Source organism: Haliotis rufescens, unplaced genomic scaffold, assembly GCF_023055435.1.
Source record: "Haliotis rufescens isolate VD_foot unplaced genomic scaffold, xgHalRufe1.0.p SCAF_4, whole genome shotgun sequence".
NCBI classification, from domain to species: Eukaryota; Metazoa; Mollusca; class Gastropoda; order Lepetellida; family Haliotidae; genus Haliotis; species Haliotis rufescens.
Genome location: NW_025964112.1, coordinates 23,989,815 through 24,015,612, shown reverse-complemented (window position 1 = coordinate 24,015,612; position 25,798 = coordinate 23,989,815). Strand labels below are relative to the sequence as shown.

The 25,798-nt window shown below is 46.4% G+C and overlaps 2 protein-coding genes across 5 annotated transcripts in view; one reads left to right on the top strand and one right to left on the bottom strand.

Annotated features, from left to right (window-relative positions):
• LOC124126461 (1-phosphatidylinositol 3-phosphate 5-kinase-like) overlaps positions 1 to 25,798 on the top strand; it is a 124,995-nt gene that overhangs the window by 40,644 nt on the left and 58,553 nt on the right. For all 4 annotated transcript variants that reach the window (XM_048382645.1, XM_048382647.1, XM_048382648.1 and 1 more), the window contains 10 exons: positions 7,763 to 7,889; positions 8,327 to 8,421; positions 9,827 to 10,675; positions 10,825 to 10,983; positions 11,202 to 11,302; positions 18,149 to 18,220; positions 19,515 to 19,686; positions 21,443 to 21,621; positions 21,971 to 22,084; positions 24,155 to 24,345. In XM_048382645.1, coding sequence (XP_048238602.1) covers positions 7,763 to 7,889; positions 8,327 to 8,421; positions 9,827 to 10,675; positions 10,825 to 10,983; positions 11,202 to 11,302; positions 18,149 to 18,220; positions 19,515 to 19,686; positions 21,443 to 21,621; positions 21,971 to 22,084; positions 24,155 to 24,345 — 2,059 coding nt within the window. The remainder of the gene's footprint in view (positions 1 to 7,762; positions 7,890 to 8,326; positions 8,422 to 9,826; positions 10,676 to 10,824; positions 10,984 to 11,201; positions 11,303 to 18,148; positions 18,221 to 19,514; positions 19,687 to 21,442; positions 21,622 to 21,970; positions 22,085 to 24,154; positions 24,346 to 25,798) is intronic.
• LOC125372482 lies at positions 1,492 to 7,022 on the bottom strand. The gene is made up of 2 exons (XM_048382649.1): positions 6,223 to 7,022; positions 1,492 to 5,965 (listed from the first exon to the last, which is right to left on the bottom strand). The coding sequence occupies exon 2, from the start codon at positions 4,504 to 4,506 to the stop codon at positions 3,262 to 3,264; it is 1,245 nt and encodes a 414-aa protein (XP_048238606.1). The 5' UTR covers positions 4,507 to 5,965; positions 6,223 to 7,022; the 3' UTR covers positions 1,492 to 3,261.

Here is a 25,798-nt window from a genome sequence, read left to right as displayed (position 1 = left end):
GCACTAAGGGCGCTACCTGTGTCTTCCAATCTTTCTTAGCTTCTGGATCCAGTGTTCCCAGCATGTTCAACAGAGTTCTGTTAAATCTTTCACACATTCCATTACCCATGGGGTGATATGGGGTAGTGGAGGACTTGTCAATTCTTAATAGCTTACAGAGCTCGGTCATTAGATTTCCAACAAAGTTAGCACCTTTGTCGGAGTGGATCCTTTTTGGTAACCCGTAGTGACTGACAAAGTTGTTGAAGAATAGATCTGCCGTGGTTTTGGCCGAGGTGTTCTTGCAAGGATAAGCTTGGGCGTATCTAGTAAAGTGATCAGTGATTACTAGCACGTACTGGTGTCCTCCCTTTGATGATTCTAAGGTAAGAAAATCCATGCAAACCAACTCTAGTGGTTGGGTGGTCTCGATGTTAACTAACGGGGCTCTGTCTGTAGTTGCTTTCCTCTTGACACACCGTTCACATGTCTGTAGATGCATGTCAACATCACGTGCCATGCCTGGCCAGAAAAAACGTTCTTTCAGCAGGGAAAATGTCCTGTCTCTCCCAGGGTGTCCGACATTGTCATGCAAGCTACGAAGGGCTGCTGATCTACATCTGGAAGGTAACACAAGCTGTTCCTGCTCCGAGTCCTCTGGACAGGTGATTCTGTGTAAAACTCCATTTTTGATCTTAAAATGATGGTAGCTCTTTAACAGTGAGGTCATTTCCTTGTCTCCAATATATAGAGTCCTGTCGGGTTTATGTCCAACTTCAAGACTGTCCATAATTGTGGCAATAGCTGGGTCTCTACGTTGAGCGTGACTCCATTCCTTGGCATTGTTGTGGCACTTGTCATCAAATACTTCTGAGTCATCATCACCTATAACATCAGCAGACAGACACAAGGTTTCCACCAAGCTACAGACCTGAACCTTGTTACAGATTGCATTTACAAGATCCGTAGATAGTTCTTCCGTGTCAGTGTCATTCCTTTTCGGTAATCTGGACAAAGCATCTGCGTCTACATTACGTTTTCCTGGTCTGTAGGTGATGGTGAAGTTATAACTTGACAAGGCCGCCAACCATCTGTGTCCCGTTGCATCGAGGTGAGCTGTCGTCAAGACATAGGTGAGTGGGTTATTGTCCGTGAGTACAACAAAGTTGTTTCCATAGAGGTAATCATGGAATTTTTCAGAGATGGCCCATTTCAAACATAAGAATTCCAATTTGTGTGCAGAATAATTCCTTTCTGATTTACTCAACCCTCTGCTGGCATATGCAATCACACGTTGTTTACCTCCGTCTTCTTGATATAAAACAGCTCCAAGACCTTGTGTACTTGCGTCCGTATGCAGTTCAAATGGTTTGGAGAAATCAGCATATCCCAACACTGGTGGGATAGAAAGGCAGGTCTTCAACTGGTTGAAAGCTTCTTCTTGTGCTGATCCCCAATACCATTCCTGTTGAGTCCTTGATTTGGCTATTCTGTGCTTCTTTGGAATTGTCTTGGGCAGAAGGTCCGATAGTGGTCTGGCAATCTTGGAGAAATCTTTGACAAATTTCCGATAATAACCGGCGAATCCAAGAAAGCGTCTTATTTCCTCTGCCGTGGTAGGTGTTGGCCAATGTCTGATCTTGTCAATCTTGTCTGGGTCAGCTTCTATTCCATCTGCTGATACGATATATCCAACATAACGTACCTTCGTCTTGAAGAATTTGCATTTCTTCGGGGCAAGCTTAAGTCCACATTCTTGAAGACGTCTAAAAACAAGCTCAAGCCGTTCTACATGTTCCTGATAGTTCTTAGAAAAGATTATGAGATCATCCAGATATATCAAACAAATTTTCAAGTGGAGTCCTTCCAAACATTTTTCCATAAGTCTTTGGTACGTGGCTGGTGCGTTCGACAATCCAAAAGGCATTCTGTTATATTCATAAAACCCTAGCGGGCCAACTGTAAACGCAGTCCTCTGTTTATGTTCTTCTGCCATTTCAACCTGATGGTATCCGCTTTTCATGTCAAGAACAGAGAAGTATTTCATTCCTCCCAGACAATCAAGAAGTTCTTCAATTCGCGGAAGTGCATAACTGTCCTTGATCGTGCGTCGGTTGAGCTCGCGAAAATCTATACATAGTCTCAATCGTCCATCCTTGCGCTTCGCCAAGACAACATTAGAGGCCCATGGGCTATGTGAAGGTCGGATAACTCCAGCAGACAAAAGATCTTGAAGATGGCTCTTCACTTCACAATACATGCCAGGTGGAATTCGACGATGTCTCTGTTTAAATGGAATGTCATCCTGTAAGTCTATCCTGTGTTCAACCATAGTTGAGTGTCCTAAATCGTCATCCCTTTTGGAGAAAATATGTTTAAACTTCATGATAAGTTCAAGCCCCTGTGCTATCTCCTCTCTTGTTAATCCATCCTGTTCAACTTCCACTTGTTCCAGTAAATTGTCTGAGTCCACAGGTGTTCCAGGTGATAAACTCTCAATTGTAACCGGTTGTAGTTCACAAAGAACAGCTCTGGGGTGTATAACAGCTGTCTGTGTGGTGATATTGGACACAAGTACCTCTATTTCCTCAGGGCGGTGGTAATCATAAGTGACAAGAGTTGGTGCAATATCCAAATCAGATGATACCGATGATACTGTTGTAGCCTGTAGGAGGGCACATACTTGACGATATGGGATTCCACGACACAACTGTCCTTTGATTGTAACTGTACTGTTAGACGGTACGGAAATACTGTTGTATTCTGCAGATTTGACAAGTCCTAACTTTCCTCCATTCTTAGTCAACTCCCTATCCTGTATGACCAAATTCCTGAATGTCAAATACCATGGTGTGTACAAGTCACCTTTCTGAAGAAATCTCGTTCCGTTAAAGGCCTTGCATTCTTCCAACAGATGTAAAAGGACATTGGTTCCCAATAGGACTGGTACCCTGCAGTTGTATCTGGTATCAGGGACAACTAAGAGTAAACATGAGGTATCTGTATCCTTGTCGATGCCACAACCAACAGACTTAATGTTAACTTCCACGAATCCCTTATATGGCAAAGACGACCCTCCAGCATGTTCAATGTCCAACATGCAGTCTAAGGCTTGTATGGGTATATGACTGAGATAACTGTCATAAAAGGATTCCGATACAAATGAAACAGTTGCTCCAGTATCCAATAAAGCTCTAACAGAAATACTTTCAACTTTTATTTCAACTTCATTGGAATGTCCTACTAATCTGTCCATTAACGGTTTTTCTCGGGGTTGTGATCCTAGGCCTGATAGTCCCCCCTGCCCATAGGCCTGTTCCAGTTTAAAGGTTTGCGGCGATGATCCAACCTGACCCGACATCCATAAGCAAGGTGACCTGAGTAGCCACATCTCCAACAGACTGGTTCCTGAGACTGTGAAGAAGTCTGACCTGGGGAAGGTGTAGAGGGTGAATGGGAAGTAGTCTGCTGTGGTACTACAGAAGGAGCAGATGATACTTTACCAGGAATGGTATCTGACCAACCTTCGTTACCCTGTTTATATTGACCTCTATCTCTATGTCTGTTATATCCACCTCTGAATGATGTAACTGCAGGTCCTTGGTGGCTGTAATTGACAAATGGAGAAGGCTGCAGTTGCTGTATCTGAGCGGTCATGTGCTGCTGTCGTTCCTTCATATCAGCAAACTCAGAGTACATCTCCTTGAACATCGACTTAATCTCAGAAAGGTCCTGACCAGATGAGTCTGTGACTGAAGCTTTAGCTGTATGAGCTGTGGCTTGTTTGGCCTTGACCTTGGGTGCGTCAGCTGTGATTCGTTGAAGATCAAACTCCATTTCCCTGAGGCAAAGGCGGAGATCATCAAAGTTTGTGATTGACTCATACTTATATCCAGCCAGACTTTTAAGAGATGGATTCAGTCCATCCCATAATCTTGTCCTCAACATTTCATCTTGCTCAGCTGGTGGTATGGACTTCTGCTCTGCTAACTGATAGAGTAACCTTTCCAAGCGACAACTCCATGCTGAGACATCCTCGCTTTCTCCTTGACAAGAACTATAAAACTTTGACATAAGTACAGAGCTCCTTCTAAGTGTCCCAAAAGCACTTTTAAGCTTTGATAAGATGTCGGTTATGGTGGCCTTAGGTCCCACTTTCATCACTGCTAAAGCTGCTTCTCCTTTTAGGGATCGCCGTATTGCTTGTAAGATTGTCCCCTTGGAATAGGTCTGTGTGTCCAATAAACAGTTCACCTCATAGCGCCATAAGTCATACTCCGCATCCTTACCAGGCTCTCCACTAAAGAAAGGCAGTTTAGGAAAGTTATGATAGGTCACTGTGGATGATTTCATATCAGGTTCTGGGTTCTCTCCTTCAGGCTCCTTCTTAATCACAGGGGCTATGTCCTGCTGTGATAATCCTTGAACCCAATGTTTGAATTCCTCGGGTGTGTCAGATTTGGGGTTTAGTCCTGCCTTTCGGAATGCTTCCACCATGTTACCGAGTTCCTCCTTGCTGAGTTCCATTATGAATGAATGCGCATATATTCACTGAACGTGAATTGCAAACACTCTAACGAGCAACAACTGTTGTTGTTGAAGTAAAAGGTATATGGTATACCAAAGTATAGTAGCAATGCCACTTTAAATGCACACTGTATCGCAGAGAGAAGTAAATAGACTAGGAAAAAAAACTATATGTACAGTAATAATACCTACCTGTTGTCAAGAGCTTGTAGTACTTAATAAATATATCGAGTATCAGAAGCAAAGTGTAGACTAGCAATGCAACATCGAAGCAAAGCAGTAAAGGTGATGTACAACGCGGTTACGCGAGAAGCAGCAAACGTAGAGTACAACGCGGCAAAGCAGCAATTTCAGGCACAGCGCGGGCACGCAGCGCAACGCATAAGCAAAAATTATTCAGTGTCACGGAGAACTCAAAGAAACAACACCAGAGACCATATATCAACCAATCCTTGAAGAAAAGCCCAAAATACACCGATAACTATGACCTGTATACTACAAAGGAAGTATTGTTAGTATAATGCAGTGTTGGTGCAGTGATATGTGAAATCTATCAAATATGCTTTATCAAATAACACTAATTTGAGTTACTACCAACGTGATAAAGAATTTATTCCTATTTAATTCATACTTTGAGAATGTATTCAAAGTCCACTCAGTCACACATCAAGCAATCACCAATCTATGTCCCTTACCCAAGCTTAAGAAAAACAAGTGCCATCCCTAGGTTAACTAAGGCAAATACACAAAACTACATATACTATAGTAGTACCGGTACTAGTTCAAGTTACTAATGGCACGGTAGTAACATGCATGCAAGTGTGCCTGTTATAAATAAAAAACAAAAAAATAGAATTCAAAAAAAATGTTTCTTTTAAGTTCTAAGCCAAATAAACTTTGACAAGCCAGCAGATATATGTGTAAATACAATTAAGTATCACAATACAAGTAAGGTATACCACATATCAACACAAGGAATAAACAGCATGAAGCCTTTATGGCTATACTTCACTCAAACATTATATATACAAATGATGAGGCGTATCAATCTCTTTATCATGAAGAAGGAGCGCATAGCTATCCAAGAATTTCTTTTTTCAATGCACAAAAAGTTCAAACTTGTTTGATCTAGATCAGTGTCAGATACATAGAAAGCCACAAATCACTGATATAATGTCATCATAGTCACACGACTATATAGTCCTTATCAAAGTTCTCACCCGGCATGAGGCACAAGTCTAACTCCAGACTGGAATCAGACATGGAACATTAGATTCATCTCTCGGAGGCACAGTTGAATGCTGTCCAAAATAGGCTATTGGCGTTGCACAGATTTCCTCACTGGGGGCTCCATTGTTGCAGCCATGATATAGTGGTGTTAGGGTGTGTGTTACATAAACCACAGGCTACGGGTTGTGAGGTACAATCTGTTTATTCCAGCAAAGTGGACGAAGGCACTCTGTAATAATAATAGAAATAAACAATATACTCGATTTAAAATCACACGTGGTCAACTTATCATCATTATGAACTAAGTACATAAATGCGCATATATATCATCATATACAGGTATTACACAGTAATGCATTACACAAATGACTTTATATGATTACATGTTTACATGTGATGAACAAAGTATCTGTTGACATGAAGACTATAAAAAATAACATGGCCTAATAATGAAACAGACCATAGAGTCTGTACAAAGAAACCTACCCTGTGGGTGACACGGGAGTGTGTCCACGCACCAAGTAGCCCGACAGCCAACTCGTATAGTAAACCTATATAAGGGATAATACATTGATCAAGGGCTACCATTCTACTAAGTGAAACATATATACATAATAGTGACCACCACAATGAAAGTCTACTATTTTATCAACAATACAGGATTCATGATATATCAATATTACACCATACAGTAAACAGTTACAAAACAATAATTTCTAGCCAGCATATTGACCAGATTAAACATAGAAAACAAACCATACGCACATTCATACAGGTTAAATGGTAGATTGTGTATATACTTACACTAGGTTGATCATGAACATATTTATACCTATTTTATATATGATTTATATTAGACTTTAATTTACAATTTATATAACAACTAAAATGTATACTAACTAACCTTTTTAGTTGTGCACAAATCAAGCAGGTGTACAATCCTCATTCAGTGATAGTGTGACTGGTTAGTAACATGGCGGATGACATGTATATTTGAAAACAGGACCAATCAAGTGAGAAGCTTGGCCTGGGCTATTGTTAAACACCAAAGACAATGACATGAAAATAGACCAAACCAAATACCCTTGTAACCAAAATGTGACCAGCCCTGTGACACAGAACTGTGCAGTAAACATAAAAGCAAGAGACAGACGGACTGACAACTAATTTCAACTTGTATATATATAAACCAATCGTCGTCTGCTGGATCACTAAAACCTGAAATAAGATTAAAATGATTAATTATACATTTATGTACACGACATAACTTAACTAAATAAATCCCTGTTACACTGTTTTAGTTAGTGTGTGTAATTAGATAATAGAGAAATATGTACTGTAAATCATTAAACTAATGCAGTCCTTTTGACTAATATCACCACAGATTTAACTTCAACTGCTTGACCTGTTATCCAACATCAATGAAATCGAAAGCAGGAAATTTCAAATAAGGCATATTCAGATTAGATGGGTTAGGTCACAGAAAAACATTTACAGGCTCCATGAGTTGTTAGACAAGTTTGTGAAATACTTTGAATGTAAGAAGAAGTGCTAGGTATTCACCATGATTGCTGTTACTGTACTGGACATTTTCGCTGCATGGGTGAACAGTGTTTGGTTCTCATTATAAGATTTTTTGTCCGGTTACCAAAGAAAATGACGCCATCTTACATGGTTGGCGACTGTCATAACTGCTTGATGAACTTGTGCAGACAAACTGACCATGATTGACACTGAACTTAGTGAGAAACACTAAATCTAGCTCTCAATTACTTTGTTTATTGTGAGTTTTATTATGTATGTCGTTTTTTCCGCCCATGCTCAGTAACACTGACCTGACAATATACTCCAATATGTCAGATAAAAATGTGTTACTTAATTAATGCATGCAAGCATGGGACACTCGCAGTTTTCATATTAATTTAATTTTATTAATAAGAAATAGATGACTGGTAAGTTATTCGGTCTTATTGGTCTAGAAAGTATTTCTTCTTGGATGTCAATTGTTTCTTTTGGTGTGTTGTAGTCGGTGATGGAGAGAGTGGCTCGGATCACCCAGGCGGACATTGTGTCCTCCATAGATGGTCTTGTCAGCCGCCCCAAGCTTGGCTTCTGTCACTCCTTCAAGTGTCAGCCCTATCCACTGCCTAATGGTATACCATACAGTTTTCACACTCTTCTGGGAATGGATAAACTTCAGATGAGGATATGTTTTTTGGTCATATGGTTTATGTTGTTACATTTTGTGTTTTGCTGGAAGATTTAGAACTCCTATTACCTGTTTGGTTTTGAAAAGAAAATTGAATTTGAAACCTCTTATTTGAAAACACAGTTGTTTTATAGCCTTATTAACTTCCTCCAAACTGTTCTATGGCTACTTCCATAGTTCATATCCTTGTATCTGGTAACTATGTTACTTGTTTTGCTTACTGACATGTGACTAGAAAGTTTGGCAGTCGTACACAAGGTATTCTTTAAAACCATTGAAAAATCCTTCTTTCACAATTTTACTCAAATGACCGACTGACAGATGTGTTCTACAACTGTTTGCTACATTGTACATGAGTCTAACATGATGTATGTTGTGCAGGTGGTCTGAAGACTGTTGTAGTAATGGATGGCTGTGCCACGCACCTGGGCTGTACGATCTGTCTCAGGGGGGGCACCCCGTATGAACTCAGGAAGGTAACTCTCCTCCAACTTACTTTTCTGGGAGAAGCCATGTGGCCCTTACTTGAAACATTGCAGGAACAACTCATTATAAGAGGCTCAACTACTGTTACAACCTATCTAAGGCCAGACTTCACTCCTTGGTTTCTTAAGTTCACCATGACATGGGATCCAATGATTCCAGCTGTTGTGTCGCTAAACACTGTTTGTACATGGAAATTGAAAATTTCATTTTTTTCCTATTTCCCAGCCATTTCTTCATGAATCTTTATGAAATTTGATAAGCAGAAAATTTTATGTCTTTTTGGCAATAACATATAATACATTTTTGAGCATTTTAGATTTTTTATCCAGTTACAACCTTTGACTTTCATGTACGTCTGTTTTATAGAGTTAAATGGACTTTCAATATTCCCTCTCAAACTGAAAGGTCAGTGAAGGTGAAACTTGGCATGATTGATGTTATCTATAGTGTCTCCAAAAGGTGTTCACAGGACCGGATTACGATCACATTTGAAACATGGCCACCATGACAGCCTTTTTCTTTTGCACATGTATAGTTAGTTCTTTTGCAGTATTTTGACCTTGATTTGACCTTCACAGCATAATAGTTGGTGTCACCAAATTAAAAGGGCTGTCATGGGCAGTACTCATCAAAGTAGTTGCAAAATTGAAAACTGTATCCTAGAACCCACCACACACTAGCAAGCCACTATATTTCATTAGATTTTCTGCATACATTGTGGAACACTGGCAAAAAGTAGGTTTTTGCATATGGTTGCCATGGAATTAAACTTGATTTCGCAAAGAAATGGTTCAAACATCATTAAAAGAGGCTGTTGATAGGATGGTCTAGGTCAAGTTTCACCACCCTAACTCTTTTTATATTTGAGAAAAGAGCGAAACCATAGCAAGCAGACCCTAACTGTCCATGGACGACAGGTCAGCGTATTTGCCAATTTGACAAGTGTGTCAGTCACCCTATGGCTGCTTAAAGCCAAAACAGCCATTCCTTCGGCCATTGAGGCATGGGCTTGGGACCCAGAGCCCTTCAAAGAAGGGTGTCCTTTCATGAGTGACTACTTAAAGGTACAGGGCCCTATAAACCACAGTAACCCTGACACTGACCTGACTCTGACACTGAGTTTTGCTGTTAAATATCTTTTCCTCTGATACTGCTTGACTGTTAAAGCTAAAAATGTCTTGCAGGTTCCTTCTTATGAAGACATCACCAAGGGTTATAATGACCAACAGTTAGCCAATTGTTCTTTTTAGTTGTCTTTTATGAAAAGAATGGGTGAGTCCCCACAGGAAGGCTAAGGGAAGAGGCTGTGGAGGAGAGAACCAGGGCACTTATAGTCTTATTATACTGTATTGTGAACTGTTCATTCATATACATGATGACTTCATTCTGCTGCAGGTGAAGGAAGTCGTGAAGATGATGAGCTACACCTCCTACAACTCTCTGCTGGAGATATCCTACTGTATGGATGAATTTGCTCTACCACCACCTAACCCTGACGAAATACAGGCACAAGATGACTTTGATCTTGCGGAGACAATCCGAGAACTAACGCTGACGGAGGATGCACCGGAGAGGGTGAAGAACGAAGATGAAAACAAACAAGCTGTGACTACAGACAAACCGGCTCAAGATCAGCAGATTATTGATGTGGAGGGAAAGAGTGGGGGGGAAAAGGTAGAAAATTGTGTCATGGCTGAACATGGTAGTTCCACAGTGAAGTTGGACGAAGGAAATGAAGAAGATTCAGAAGTTGTGTTGAGGAAAGGTCATTCAGTGGAAAAAGATACTGATTCCAAGCGTACAAGTAAAGATTCATGTAAACGTCAGTCAGTGGAGAGGACTGAGTTGACAGATTTGAGTGACCCACTCCACAGCTATCAGAACAGCAAAGATGAGTCTATTTTTGACAGCAAAGTGTCATTCCAGGAACACAAACAGACTAAACAATGGCAGTTTAAGAAGGCATTGATAGGTTTAGTTTTGTCCATATCACCATATCACAAATATGAAGTTCCCTATCTGGAAACAGCACATGGGTCGAAGTGTGAATTAAGGAAATATCTGCCAGAGGATATTTATTGGTCACAGTTATTTGAAGGTGAACAAGGTCAAAGGTCAAGGTCAAAGTATTATGATGGTGACTACTCCGGTCACTACACTCCCAAGTCCAACATTCATATCACCGAAGCTCATCCGTTCATCTTGCAGCAGCTTACAGCACCATTACATGAAAACACCACACAGGTTGGCAGCATATTATGAAGACAGAAATGTCAGAAAAATTTTAATGTTTCAGATTAATATATTGATAGGTGGAGTATATATGTAATCTCCCAGATCCTGATTGATGAATGTAAAGATTATTTCAGTTACAGATACACTTTTATTTACAGGCCCTACTGGCCGACTTCCGAGCTCGTGGTGGAAGGATAAACGTATTACCTCCCCTTGATCCACGTTTTGACTTACAACGAGATATGATGCGTAAAGCTATCTTTGATGAACAATCAGAAAATGAGAAAAACAAACCTGGAGTTCACTGGGAGAAGAAGGTATGCTTTGAAAACAGTGGACATTGTTGGAAGCTGTAAGGTGATCAAAGAATTGGCTTGGACTCTTTTATAGTTTCTCTCATACCTAACGACTCAACTTGCTGTACCCAAGAATATTACATTCAAATAATTGCTTGTCTGCAAATAATAGTCAGTTGCTTTGTTGGGTGATATGTTTGTGAGAGATTGATGTTGTTAGTAACTGTTGCTTGTTACAGATTGATTGTCTCGACACAGGCAACCACCAGAAGATGGCTGTCCTCTTCAGCAGCTACTCTCACAAGTCAGCCAATCACCCCAACCCTTGTGTCTATCCATGGTAGGTATCATCGCTTGTCCAATAACTTAGCTGTACAAACTACATCCTCTCTGGTACACAATTTCTTGCTCTATTATGATCCATGTTCAAACCTGGTGTAGAGCCACACACAGAAGCATCATTATCAAGTACTAATATCAACACCCTCCCGCCATGGGACATTTTCCCGACTATAAAAGTCCAGTTTCCACCCTTGCCGAGCTAGGCTGGATTATTACCTCAGCTCGAACGCAGCAACACCAGTGGCATTGCAAGTTATATTCTTGCATTTTCTTCAAACAAAATGTCGGCACACACTCAAGATGATCTGATCAAGCTAATGAAAGAAGGGTTTCTCATCCTTTCCCTCACAGACACCCACTGCATGTGGATTAAATGATTGTAGAACAATATATCTCAGAAATCCCAGCCTAAACTGCTGATAATTGACTTCCATTCTGGGGTACTCTACTCCTCAGCACTGAAATGAACAAAACTGCGTACAGAGCTGTCATAAAGTATTTTGGACCTTATGTGACCTAGGTTTTGTTCATGGCACAAAAAGAAGAAAATGTGGTTATTTTTTTAACTTATCCTGCATTACTCCGTATTGCATTTACTGCTGTCTTTGACAGAGAGACGAACTGTGTGAGATCCATCTGCTGAAGAAAGTTGTTTCCATCTGTCCAGGAAGCAGCGCCCCCTCCCACACAGTTGGCACGTGACCCGGAAGACATGACGTCATGTCAAAACTCATAACTGCTTTGTTAGCCACACGGAACGGAGTATACTGTATCCCTCGTGGAACTATTAAATCTTTATCTGATCCTGACTTTCTTTGTTTACTACGACAAAAGTCTGCTGTGTTGTTTCTTGTATTTGGTTTGTTACCTTTGACTTCATTCTATTGTTAATTGGTAACGTTTCTCACTCGTGTTGTGGCTCTCGTCACGGTATTTCTGAGCGTATTGTTGTTTCCTGCTATTTTGGTTTTCCCCCCCATTTTTTCCCTCCCTTTTGCGATTCACTACGTGTCCAGGTATTTTCGTGTTTTTTGTTTTGAATTCGCTCTCTGGTTGGAGTTTTACATTAAATTTAATGTTTGTATTTGGCATGTTTGAAGCGTAATTGTTTGCTCTCATAAACTTTGTAACAGAATAAGTTATGTTGAGTTACATTATGTTTCGAGTTGTGTGTTTACACATCCTTATGCTTTTGCTTCAATTCCAGTATGTCTCGCTGCACTAACTACTGCGGGAATAAATCTGGACGGGACCCCCACCCCTGCTGCCTGGACTGTACAACCCTGTGTACCCTCACAGAGCAGTGCAGATACTGTAGTCCTGTCGCCAGTTTCCTTCACCGCCTACCTACGAGTGTTTCGGAAACATTTCACTCAACGTGTGCGTCGACACTCCAACATGCCATCCAACGCAGAGTCTACCTCCCATGGCACGCATACGACCGTTCATGGTCTCCTACACCACCCTTACCATCGCCTGCTTCGACCTCAACGTCTGCAGCATTGCCCGTAACGGGTTTCCTGTCACCTCTACCATCTACGTCAACAACTCCGGCGCCTCTGATGACTCCGGCGCCTCTGATGTATCCGGCGCCTCTGATGCCTGCGGCGCCTCTGACTACTTCGGCGCCTTTGACTTGTGCGGCGCCACCTACGTATGGACATGCCCTCCCGTCATCGTTTATGGATCCATCTTGGATGCAAGCTTGGATGCAGTCATTGTTTACGCAAGCTACCCCCGCCTCAGCGGCGCCGACGGTGCCTCCTGCGACACCGGCGCAACTGACGGCCCCGACTACAGATACTTCGATTCCTGCGGCCCCCTCTACTTCGGGTGCTCATCGGTCTCGATCGTCGTACACCTGGTCGCCTCCGACTGCTTCTCGGCACTTGTCCAAGTCAGCTCGATCCCGTCGTTGTTCTCGTAGTCGCTCACCCGTACATAGTCTTCGACATCGTTCCTCCTCATCGGAAGGATCATTTCGACCCGATTATGACCCTCCATCTCCCGAGATTGATACACACTTGGGCCTATCACAGGTTGCTGATTGGCTAGCGGACCGTTAGACCTCCGTCGCTCACTCCCCGGGCTCAGATGTCGAACAAAAATCTACGATTTGGTCTAACCCAACTTTGCTACCACCCGACCCAATGCTGACAGACCTTGTTACGGCGTTGGACAAGGACTTCGCTAAGTTGTCCCTCACGCCATCATTCAAGGCTCCTTGTTCCGGCGTGATGATTTCCCTGTCCACTCCTTCGATGTGGCCGACGATGCGCACATCCTTGACGAGGACTTACATCGAATGACCGGGTCTTCCCAGTCCGCCACCATACATATGCTGGACTCCCGACTTGCTTTCGTGAACTGCGGAACTGCGGCGTTCTTTAAAGCCACTGTCTACACTTTCCTCCTCTGCCAGAGCCATTGACCAGGATCTCTCCGACTCCAATCCTAACTGTTATGACATTCAAACTTCGCCAAGTCGACCATTTGCGCAAGCATTCCTTACTACGACAACCTTGGTCGGGTCCTACCCTTTTTAATGGTGCCATCTCCGCTACACACGCCCGAGTCTCCAGCTTCGCGAGAGATGAAACGGCTCTCAGAGCCTTGGAGCATGTCACGCACCAATCAGCAGTCAAGTCCTCCAAAGGCAACTACAAACCGTTCCTCTCTCAAGGTCGTCTCCAAACATGCCTCGCCCTTTCGTGGCCAGACAGGATGTGGTCTTGGTAAATCCCGTGGCACCTACCAGCCCCAAAGGGCTCATGTCTTGGATGTCCGCAGGACCCTCAAGTCCTATATCAGCAGAACTAAGGGTATCCGTAAGGATAATCAACTATTTTGCTGTTATGGCGGTAGGAAGGCTGGCTCACCTGCGAGCAAACAAACTATCTCCTTGTGGATAGTCTCTACTATATGTACGGTGTACACCCTTCAAGGCAGGGACCCCCCTACCAAGTTGAAGGCTCATTCGGTTAGAGCAGTGGCTACAACACAAGCGTACACCGCGGCTCTGCCCATTGAGGAGATCTGCTCCGCAGCTATTTGGAGCCAGCCGAGCACGTTCATCAAACATTACCAACTCGACAAACACTCAAGCGAGCGTGCTCGGTTTGGTCAGTCAGTTCTCCGAACTGGGCAAAGTTCTGCATCTCTAGCCGTTATAACACTGCTCAGTAACGGTCCGGATTATATCTTCTACGGTCGATAACAATACCAGCCATTACTACTCGATAATCATCGTATTTGCACATGCACTCCTTCGATTCATGGGGACCCTCTGGCCTAGCTCTGCACGGGTTAATAGTCTCTCGTGATCTGTGCCCCCATATCACTTGTTCAAAAAAGTGGGGGGGTGGGGGGGGTGTGTGTCTTGAGTTCTCGATATGATAAGCCACAAAGAATGGCTCTTTTCATTGTGTATGGTCGATAATGCCCTGTCTCCAGCCCCCGCCTTTCGACGGTGGTGCCTCACGATAAGGTTGGTTCTATTTATTGAACTTTTGTTTATTCATTGAAATAATCAAAATACGATGTATTTATGCATGCTTGTTGCTGACGGATGCCACTTCCTAGATTATCTTTAGGAGTCTATCTTGATGCAATAAGTGCCCCAAGGAGGATTTAATCTGAAAGAGAATTTTACAAACCTGTAGAGGTTATGAATTCTCTGATGAAATCCTCCTTTGGGCACGGCCACCCGCCTCCCCACATTCCGTCAGCATTAGACATTTGGAAAGTGATTTGGGTGAGAGTTGCTTCCCTTGGCGTGACGCGCCGTGGAGGGTGAGGCACCATAAGGGTGGACGTATATCATACAAAAACGCAGTTTTTTGTGTGGTAACAATTTTTATTAAGGAAAATGGTTACAACTATTTCATGTAGATTTTCTTGAGCCAGGAAAATGCCCCAAGGAGGATTTCATCAGAGAATTCATAACCTCTACAGGTTTGTAAAAGTTTCTCGCTCCCTTCATCCGGCAGCAGGATCCGGAGTCCCTCATCACCGTCCCGGTTCACCTCCACCCCTTCCTCCGATGGTGGACGGTGGAATCGAACGTCTGCGGTGACGTCTCCTTGACCGCTCTACAGCCCACCCTCCACCTGTTCGTCGACGCATCCAAACAGGGTTGGGGGGCTCATCTGGGGACTCAAACAGTTGCAGGGCTGTGGTCCGGAGATCGACTCCACTGGCACAGCAACAACCTGGAACTGGAAGCTCTCATTATGGCCGTCTCCCACTGGCAGTGCATTTTCCGTCACGCCCAGTTGACCATCTCCACGGACAACATCACCGTGGTGTGGTGTCTGAGGAATCAGGGTACTCTCCACTCTCAGTCCCTGCTCAACCAGACCTTCCGATTCTTCGACCTGGTGGACCGCTGTTCAGACAATTGTTCAGCACATTCCAGGTTGCAAGAATGTTCTGGCAGACGCTCTGTCCAGACCGGACAAGGTGGCTCCCACCGAATGGCGACTCCACCCAGAGATCTTCACCGTCCTTTGTCAAACGATCGACACTCCAAACATCGATCTGTTTGCCATGTCTCAGAATTGCCAGCTGCCGACTTACATCTCGCTGGTCCTGGATCCGGCTGCTGTAGCAGTCGACGCCTTCAGTGTTCCCTGGGAGGGATTAAGCGCGTACGCTTTTCCGCCTCCGGTTCTCTTTCCCAGGGTTCTTCAAAAGATCCAGGCCACTCGACACCTGACACTGGTTTTGGTCACGCCTTGGTGGCCGGCCAGAAGTTGGTTTGTCGACCTCCAAAACATCGCCAGAGACAACCCTCTAGAACTGCCGGCGTGGTTCAACCTGCTGATCCACCCACACAGTCGGTTGCCACACCCAAGTCCCGCTCGGTTTCGTCTGCACGCCTGGCACATCTGCAGAAAACCCTAGGAGCCAAGGGCTATTCGACTAGAGTGGCCAAGGCTATTGCTTTAGCCCATTGTCCATCAACACAGGGACTATATGATGATAAATGGTCTTCTGACAAGCACCAGGATCCGATGACAGCGACACCGCAGTTCGTGGCTGAGTTTCTTCTGTACTTTTGCAGCACACGTCGATTAAAAGGCTCTACCATCTCCACGTACTTGGTTGCCATCAACTCCGTTCTTGCCATCGCGGACGACTGGAGAATGACAAAAATCCCCGAACTTCAGGCATTGCTGCGCTCGTTTCGTCCCGAAGACCAGAAAGCCAAGTTCAGACCTCTTGCATGGGATCTGAATGTGGTCTTAAAGGCTCTTTCGGGAGGCTCCCTTTGAACCACTCCACTCGTCTTCCTTTTACGACTTAACGAAGAAGACGGTGTTTCTACTGGCCTTGGCTACTGCCGCCTGAGTTAGTGAGCTCCACGCCCTCGATGTCTCCCGTGTCCGGTTCAAACGCGGGACTCATGGCGCAGTCCATCTTAGGCTGTGCTGGGACTTCATCGCAAAGAATCAACTCCCAGGACAGCCTGATATATCCTTCACCATTCACTTTCGTCGATTGTGGGTGCCGACAACATGGGGGAGCTTTTATTGTGCCCTGTTAGGGCCCTGAAGGTTTTCCTGCGACGGTCTAAAGTCTGCCGCAAGTCTAGGAAACGCCTTTTCCTACCGGTCTCCCCTTCGTCGCAGTCGGAGGTCAGCCAGAATACTATCTCCCTGTGGCTCTGGGCGGTCATCCTCCAAGCTTATAAAGTCGCCGGATTTGGACCCCCCCCAAGAGACCCCCCCAAAAGATTCGTGCGGTCGCGTCTACCATGGCTCTTCATAGTAACTGTTCCCTCAAATCGATCATGGAAGGCTGTTTTTGGCGGTCCGACACCGTTTTCGCCAGCCACTACCTTCGTGATGTAGCCTTGGAAGATGTTGCTGGCGTTCATAGCTTTGGTCCCCTAGTGGTAGCTCAACAGGTCACCAACCCCCGACGCCACTGATTCTCCGTTACCCTGAGCGGGGCCCGTCGAACTCTCTGGTGTTTATCACCCCAGATTAGAGGGCTCTACTGCGTTCCGCATTCGCTCTTAGGTCAGTTCTAGTTTTGGCTTTCCCGCCTCATACTATTTCTGTCACCTATTTCGTGTTCCCTCTTTTGCTTCGACTCTCGTTTCCTTCGACAGGAATGGTCGCTGGTGTTCCGGTCATCTCTTGTACATGCGGTGCAGTTTCATCGGACCTTTGTCGAGGGTTTTCTTCTGTCTCACATCTGAAGGTATGCCCACCGGCCGTGCCGTCTGATAAAGATGCAATACGGAGTAATGCAGGATAAGTTAAAAAAATTAGTAAAATCTAAATATTTTGTACATTTGTATACTTATCCTGCATTACGAAGTCTAAGTGCGCCCCCTGCGCTCAGCTACCTCCCCACGAAGTTTCTGATGTTATGTTAAAGCGTGTTTTGACATGACGTCATGTCTTCCGGGTCACGTGCCGACTGTGTGGGAGGGGGCGCCGGTTCCTGGACAGATGGAAACAACTTTCTTCAGCACCTGGATATCACACAGTTCGTCTCTCTGTCAAAGACAGCAGTAAATGCAATACGGAGTAATGCAGGATAAGTATACAAATGTACAAAATATTTAGATTTTACTAAGTTTGTTTTATAATTGGAAGTAGTTTTTGATATTCTGAAACTGAAAGAAAATAATAATTAAAAATGATTATGAGTATGCTTCTCTGGAGCTAATAGTCACACAGAGATGAAAATTGATGTAGATTTACTAAATTTGGAAGTTGGAACTGTGAGTTTGAACCTCCTGCCATCTGGATTCTGTTGCTCAAAGGTTTAGTGAACATTCGAAATCTCCTAATAAAAAGTCAGTTTGTTTTCTACCGTGTATTTGCAGGGTTGTGAAGATGGAGTTCTACGGTAATAATGATATAACCCTGGGAGGCTTCCTTGAGAGATACTGTTTCAGGTTAGTGAGCGGTTTAACATGGTGGGCAGCTATGGAATCTGAGGAAACACAGGGTACACACCTGTGTACAACACAACTACAAGACACACACCTGCTTACAGCACAACTACAGGACACACACCTGCTTACACCACAACTACAGGACACACACCTGCTTACACCACAACTACAGGACACACACCTGCTTACACCACAACTACAAGACACACACCTGCTTACACCACAACTACAGGGTACACACCTGCTTACACCACAACTACAGGACACACCTGCTTACACCACAACTACAAGACACACACCTGCTTACACCACAACTACAGGGTACACACCTACTTACACCACAACTACAGGACACACACCTGCTTACACCACAACTACAAGACACGCACCTGCTTACACCACAACTACAGGACACACACCTGCTTACACCACAACTACAGGACACACACCTGCTTACACCACAACTACAGGACACACACCTGCTTACACCACAACTACAGGACACACCTGCTTACACCACAACTACAGGGTACACACCTGCTTACACCACAACTACAGGACACACACCTGCTTACACCACAACTACAGGACACACACCTGCATACAGCACAACTACAGGACACGGTGTCAGTGTTCTGTTCTGCAAGTAAGACTTTTGACATATCAGCAAGGCAGACATACCAAGGCAGTGTGATTTGCTATGATACAAGACATAGATTAGGGACTCCTTCTCTTTAATCCTACCTCAGTAATATATTTATGTTTCATGTGGCATGAAGTTGTTTGGGGTTTTGTGTGAAAACAATTATGCCAAAACTGTTTGGTATGTTAAAAGTAAGATGTACATACGAGTAGACTACTGAAAGAGATGATTTTGTTCTCTTCATAGAGATGTTTGCAGTGCCCTTGAGACACATACAATGCATTTGATCAAATATAAATAAGCATGTTTGATTAGGTATGATTTTCACTGTTGCATTTTCTTATAATTTAAATCCCATCAAAGCTGGAGGATGAGGACAAATAATATATTTCTAACAATTTCTTTTCTTTTCTGATTGGTGCTTTTGGGTTCAGTATGTAGAATCTGTAACTAAAAAACTTTAGAATTGCCTGACAGTTGGGTACAGACCATGGTTATTGATGGCTAGCTCAGCTGTCACGCTCACTTAATCAATAATCTTACTCACTCATTCTCTCACTCAATCAATAATCTTATTCACTCATTCTCTCACTCAATAAATAATCTTACTCACTCATTCTCTCATTCAACAAATAATCTTATTCACTGCAGGAAATCTTACTCCTGTCCATCTGTCACATGTGACACTCCGATGGTTCACCACATCCGCCGATTTGCCCATGACAAGGGCTACCTCAATGTTGTCCTAAAAAAACTGGACTCTGTGATTGCTGGTGGACAGAACAACATCTTGATGTGGAGCTGGTGTTGCAGGTGTAAGCAGGTGTGTGTCCTGTAGTTGTGGTGTAAGCAGGTGTGTGTCCAGTAGTTGTGGTGTAAGCAGGTGTGTGTCCTGTAGTTGTGGTGTAAGCAGGTGTGCGTCCTGTAGTTGTGGTGTAAGCAGGTGTGCGTCCTGTAGTTGTGGTGTAAGCAGGTGTGTGTCTTGTAGTTGTGGTGTAAGCAGGTGTGTCCTGTAGTTGTGGTGTAAGCAGGTGTGTACCCTGTAGTTGTGGTGTAAGTAGGTGTGTGTCCTGTAGTTGTGGTGTAAGCAGGTGTGCGTCCTGTAGTTGTGGTGTAAGCAGGTGTGTGTCTTGTAGTTGTGGTGTAAGCAGGTGTGTCCTGTAGTTGTGGTGTAAGCAGGTGTGTACCCTGTAGTTGTGGTGTAAGTAGGTGTGTGTCCTGTAGTTGTGGTGTAAGCAGGTGTGTGTCCAGTAGTTGTGGTGTAAGCAGGTGTGTCCAGTAGTTGTGGTGTAAGCAGGTGTGTGTCCTGTAGTTGTGGTGTAAGCAGGTGTGTGTCCAGAAGTTGTGTGTCCAGTAGTTGTGGTGTAAGCAGGTGTGTGTCCAGTAGTTGTGTTGTGGTGTAAGCCGGTGTGTCCAGTAGTTGTGTTGTGGTGTAAGTCGGTGTGTGTCCTGTAGTTTTGTTGTGGTGCAAGCAGGTGTGTGTCCTGTAGTTGTGTTGTGGTGTAAGCCGGTGTGTGTCCTGTAGATGTAGTGTAAGCAGGTGTGTGTCCTGTAGTTGTGTTGTGGTGTAAGCAGGTGTGTGTCATGTATTTTTGTTGTGGTGTAAGCAGGTGTGTGTCTAGTAGTTGTGTCGTGCTGTAAGCCGGTGTGTGTCAAGTAGTTGTGTTTTGGTGTTATCCAGTGTGTGTCCTGTAGTAGTTTTGTAAGCAGGTGTGTGTCCTGCAGTTGTGTTGTGCTGTAAGCAGGTGTGTGTCCTGTAGAAGTGGTGTAAGCCGGCGTGTGTCATGTAGTTGTATTGTGGTGTAAGCAGGTGTGTGTCCAGTAGTTTTGTTTTGGTGTAAGAACGTATGGGTCATGTAGTTGTATTGTGGTGTAAGCAGGTGTGTGCCCTGTAGTTGTGTTGTGCTGTAAGCCGGTGTGTGTCCTGTAGTTTTGTTGTGATGTAAGCAGGTGTGTGTCCTGTAGTTGTGTTGTGCTGTAAGCCAGTGTGTGTCCAGTAGTTGTGTTGTGGTGTAAGCGGGTGTGTGTCCTGTAGTTTTGTTGTGGTGTAAGCCGGTGTGTGTCCTGTAGTTTGTTGTGGTGTAAGCCGGTGTGTGTCCTGTAGTTTTGTTGTTGTGTTAGCCTGTGTGTGTCCTGTAGTTTTGTTGTGGTGTAAGCAGGTGTGTGTCCTGTAGTTTTTTGTGCTGTAAGCAGGTGAGTGTCCAGTAGTTGTGTTGTGCTGTAAGCCGGTGTATGTCCAGTAGTTGTGTTGTGGTGTAAGCCGGTGTGTGTAGCCTGTAGTTGTGTTGTGCTGTAAGCGGGTGTGTGTCCTGTAGTTGTGTTGTGGTGTAAGCAGGTGAGTGTCCTGTAGTTGTGTTGTGGTGTAAGCCAGTGTGTGTCCTGTAGTTGTTTTGTGATGTAAGCTGGTGTATGTCCAGTAGTTGTGTTGTGGTGTAAGCCGGTGTGTGTCATGTAGTTTTGTTGTGGTGCAAGCAGGTGTGTGTCCTGTAGTTGTGTTGTGCTGTAAGCAGGTTTGTGCAATCATGTGCTTCACACAGAGAAAGTGAGCCCTCCATGATTGTTGTTCAATGTTTATGTAGGTGACGCCAGTTGTCCCTATCACTGTGGATACCTGGAACCTTTCCTTCGCCAAGTACCTGGAGTTGCGTTTCCATGGCGTGCAGTTTTCCAGGCGGGCAAGTGCGGAGCCATGTGCACACTCTCTGCATCAAGACCACAACCAGTACTTCGGCTACAACAACATGGTTGCATCATTCAGGTAGGACTCAGATACCCACAGCAACATTCGTCTCCAGGTACACAGAACTGTTGCTGAGGGGAGTAGCCCTACATATTTGTCTTTCTGGTTAATACACAACAATATTTGTTTCCAGATACACAGAACTGTTGCTAAGGGGAGTAGCCCTACATATTTGTCTTTCTGGTTAATACACAACAATATTTGTTTCCAGATACACAGAACTGTTGCTAAGGGGAGTAGCCCTACATATTTGTCTTTCTGGTTAATACACATCAATATTTGTTTCCAGATACACAGATCTGTTGCTGAGGGGAGTAGCCCTACATATTTGTCTTTCTGGTTAATACACAACAATATTTGTTTCCAGATACACAGAACTGTTGCTGAGAGAACTAGCCCTGCCTCCTATCATTGTGTCCCTCCATCAGATTCCTACCAGTGTAGACAAGCTCAAGGATGTTGTGCGTAGCATCACAAACAAGTAAGTAGTGCATATACATATTTGACTGCTGTAGAAAGATCATATGCAAACTTATGTCAACATGGAAAATAGTTTCAATCTTGTTAAAGAAAAGCAAATGTAGATGGTAATTATATCAGATCCACAAGTTTGGAAATATAGAACATTTGTCAGAATCCAAAGCAAGAAACATCTGCCCAACCCCATTGTTAAAGTACTGTGGCAGATAACAACAAGGACCCATCACCCCAACCCACACTCTCACTTCCCCAGCCCCCAGCTCCACATCCCTCCAGGCCCAACCTCCACTTTCCCCCAGCCCCACCTCCACACTCACTTCCTCTGTCCCCACCTCCACAATCACTGAGCCTCCACACTCACACTCCCCCAGCCCCAACCTCCACACTCCCCTGCCCCCACCTCCACACCATGCCCAGCCCCCACCTCCACACTCCCCCAGTCGCCACCTCCACGCTCCCCCAGCCCCCACCTCCACGCTCCCCCGCCCCCACCTCCACACTCCCCCAGCCCCCACCTCCACACTCCCCCGCCCCTACCTCCACTCTCTCTTATCGAGCTCCTACCTCCATGCTCCCTCAGCCCCCACCGCCACGCTCCCATAGCCCCACCTCCACACTCCCCAAGCCCCTACCTCCAGACTCTCTCTGTCCCAGACCCTACCTCCACACTCCCCCAGCCCCTACCTCCATGCTCCCTCACCCCCCACCTCGACACTCCCCCAGTTGCCACCTCCACATTCCCCTAGCCCCTACCTCCACCCTCCCCCAGCCCCCACCTCCACACTCCCCAAGTCGCCACCTCCACACTCACACTCCCCCCAGCCCCCACCTCCACGCTCCCCCAGTCCCCACCTCCACATTCCCCCAGCCCCTACCTCAACCCTCCCCGAGCCCCCACCTCCAAACTCCCCAAGTCGCCACCTCCACACTCACTCTCCCCCAGCCCCCACCTCCACACTCCCCCAGTCACCACCTCCACGCTCCCCCAGCCCCCACCTCCACACTCCCCAAGCCCCCACCTCCACGCTCCCCCGCCCCTACCTCCACACTCCCCCAGTCGCTACCTCCAGACTCGCTCCCCCAGCCCCCACCTCCACACTCCCCCAGCCCCCACCTCCACACTCCCCTGCCCCTACCTCCACTCTCTCTTATCGAGCTCCTACCTCCATGCTCCCTCAGCCCCCACCTCCACGCTCCCATAGCCCCACCTCCACACTCCCCCAGCCCCTACCTCCAGACTCTCTCTGTCCCAGACCCTACCTCCACACTCCCCCAGCCCCTACCTCCATGCTCCCTCACCCCCCACCTCCACACTCCCCAAGTTGCCACCTCCACATTCCCCTAGCCCCTACCTCCACCCTCCCCCAGCACCCACCTCCACACTCCCCAAGTCGCCACCTCCACACTCACGCTCCCCCAGCCCCCACCTCCACACTCCCCCAGCCCCCACCTCCACACTCCCCCGCCCCTACCTCCACTCTCTCTTATCCAGTTCCTACCTCCATGCTCCCTCAGCCCCCACCTCCACGCTCCCATAGGCCCACCTCCACACTCCCCAAGCCCCTACCTCCAGACTCTCTCTTACCCAGACCCTACCTCCACACTCCCGCAGCCCCTACCTCCACGCTCCCTCACCCCCCACCTCGACACTCCCCCAGTCGCCATCTCCACACTTGCCCAGCCCCCACCTCCATTCTCCCCCAGTTGCCACCTCCACATTCCCCTAGCCCCTACCTCCACCCTCCCCCAGACCCCACCTCCACACTCCCCAAGTCGCCAACTCCACACTCACACTCCCCCAGCCCCCACCTCCACACTCCCCCAGTCACCCCCTCCATGCTCCCTCAGCCCCCACCTCCACATTCCCCTAGCCCCTACCTCCACCCTCCCCCAGCCCCAACCTCCACACTCCCCCAGTCGCAACCTCCACACTCACACTCCCCCAGCCCCCACCTCCACTCTCCCCCAGTCACCACCTCCACATTCCCCCAGCCCCTACCTCCACACTCCCCCAACCCCCACCTCCACACTCCCCCAGTCGCCACCTCCAAATCTGTTTTTTATATTTCAGAGGTATGGAAAAATACAGTGCTATTCTGGAGTGTACGATGAAGCTCCGAAATGAAACACAGAGTGAATCAACAGCCCGGGCTGTGTCTGAGTTCGTCACAGAACAACAGTCTGAGAAGTCCAGACTACGAGATCTGGCTCAGGATGTGCAGCAGAAGCTACAGGACCTGGGTGGAGATGGAGACAGTTCAGGTGGGTGCATCAGTAGGGGGTGGGGACAGTTCAGGTGGGTGCAGCAGTAGGGGGTGGGGACAGTTCAGGTGGGTGCAGCAGTAGGGGGTGGGGACAGCTCAGGTTGGTCCAGCAGTAGGGGGTTAGGACAGCTCAGGTGGGTCCAACAGGGGGTTTGGACAGTTCAGGTGGGTCCAGCAGTAGGGGTTGGGGACAGTTCAGGTGGGTGCAGCAGTAGGGGGTGAGGACAGTTCAGGTGGGTGCAGCAGTAGGGGGTGGGGACAGTTCAGGTTGGTGCAGCAGTAGGAGGTGGGGACAGTTAAGGTGGGTGCAGCAATACGGGTTGGGGACAGTTCAGATGGGTGGAGCAATACGGGATGGGGACAGTTCAGGTTGGTGCAGCAGTAGGAGGTGGGGACAGTTCAGGTTGGTGGAGCAGTACGGGATGGGGACAGTTCAGATGGCTGGAGCAGTACGGGATGGAGACAGTTCAGGATGGTGCAGCAGTAGGAGGTGGGGACAGTTCAGGTGGGTGCAGCAGTAGGAGGTGGGGACAGTTCAGGTTGGTGCAGCAGTAGGAGGTGGGGACAATTCAGGTTGGTGCAGCAGTAGGAGGTGGGGACAGTTCAGGTGGGTGGAGCAGTACGGGATGGGGACAATTCAGGTTGGTGCAGCAGTAGGAGGTGGGGACAATTCAGGTTGGTGCAGCAGTAGGAGGTGGGGACAGTTCAGGTGGGTGGAGCAGTACGGGATGGGGACAGTTCAGGTTGGTGCAGCAGTAGGAGGTGGGGACAGTTCAGGTGGTTGGAGCAGTACGGGATGGGGACAGTTCAGGTTGGTGCAGCAGTAGGAGGTGGGGACAGTTCAGGTGGGTGGAGCAGTACGGGATGGGGACAGTTCAGGTTGGTGCAGCAGTAGGAGGTGGGGACAGTTCATGTGGGTGGAGCAGTACGGGATGGGGACAGTTCAGGTTGGTGCAGCAGTAGGAGGTGGGGACAGTTCAGGTGGGTGGAGCAGTACGGGATGGGGACAGTTCAGGTTGGTGCAGCAGTAGGAGGTGGGGACAGTTCATGTGGGTGGAGCAGTACGGGATGGGGACAGTTCAGGTTGGTGCAGCAGTAGGAGGTGGGGACAATTCAGGTTGGTGCAGCAGTAGGAGGTGGGGACAGTTCAGGTGGGTGGAGCAGTACGGGATGGGGACAGTTCTGGTGGGTGCAGCAGTAGGAGGTGGGGACAGTTCAGGTTGGTGCAGCAGTAGGAGGTGGGGACAGTTCTGGTGGGTGCAGCAGTAGGAGGTGGGGACAGTTCAGGTTGGTGCAGCAGTAGGAGGTGGGGACAGTTCAGGTTGGTGCAGCAGTAGGAGGTGGGGACAGTTCATGTGGGTGGAGCAGTACGGGATGGGGACAGTTCAGGTTGGTGCAGCAGTAGGAGGTGGGGACAATTCAGGTTGGTGCAGCAGTAGAAGGTGGGGACA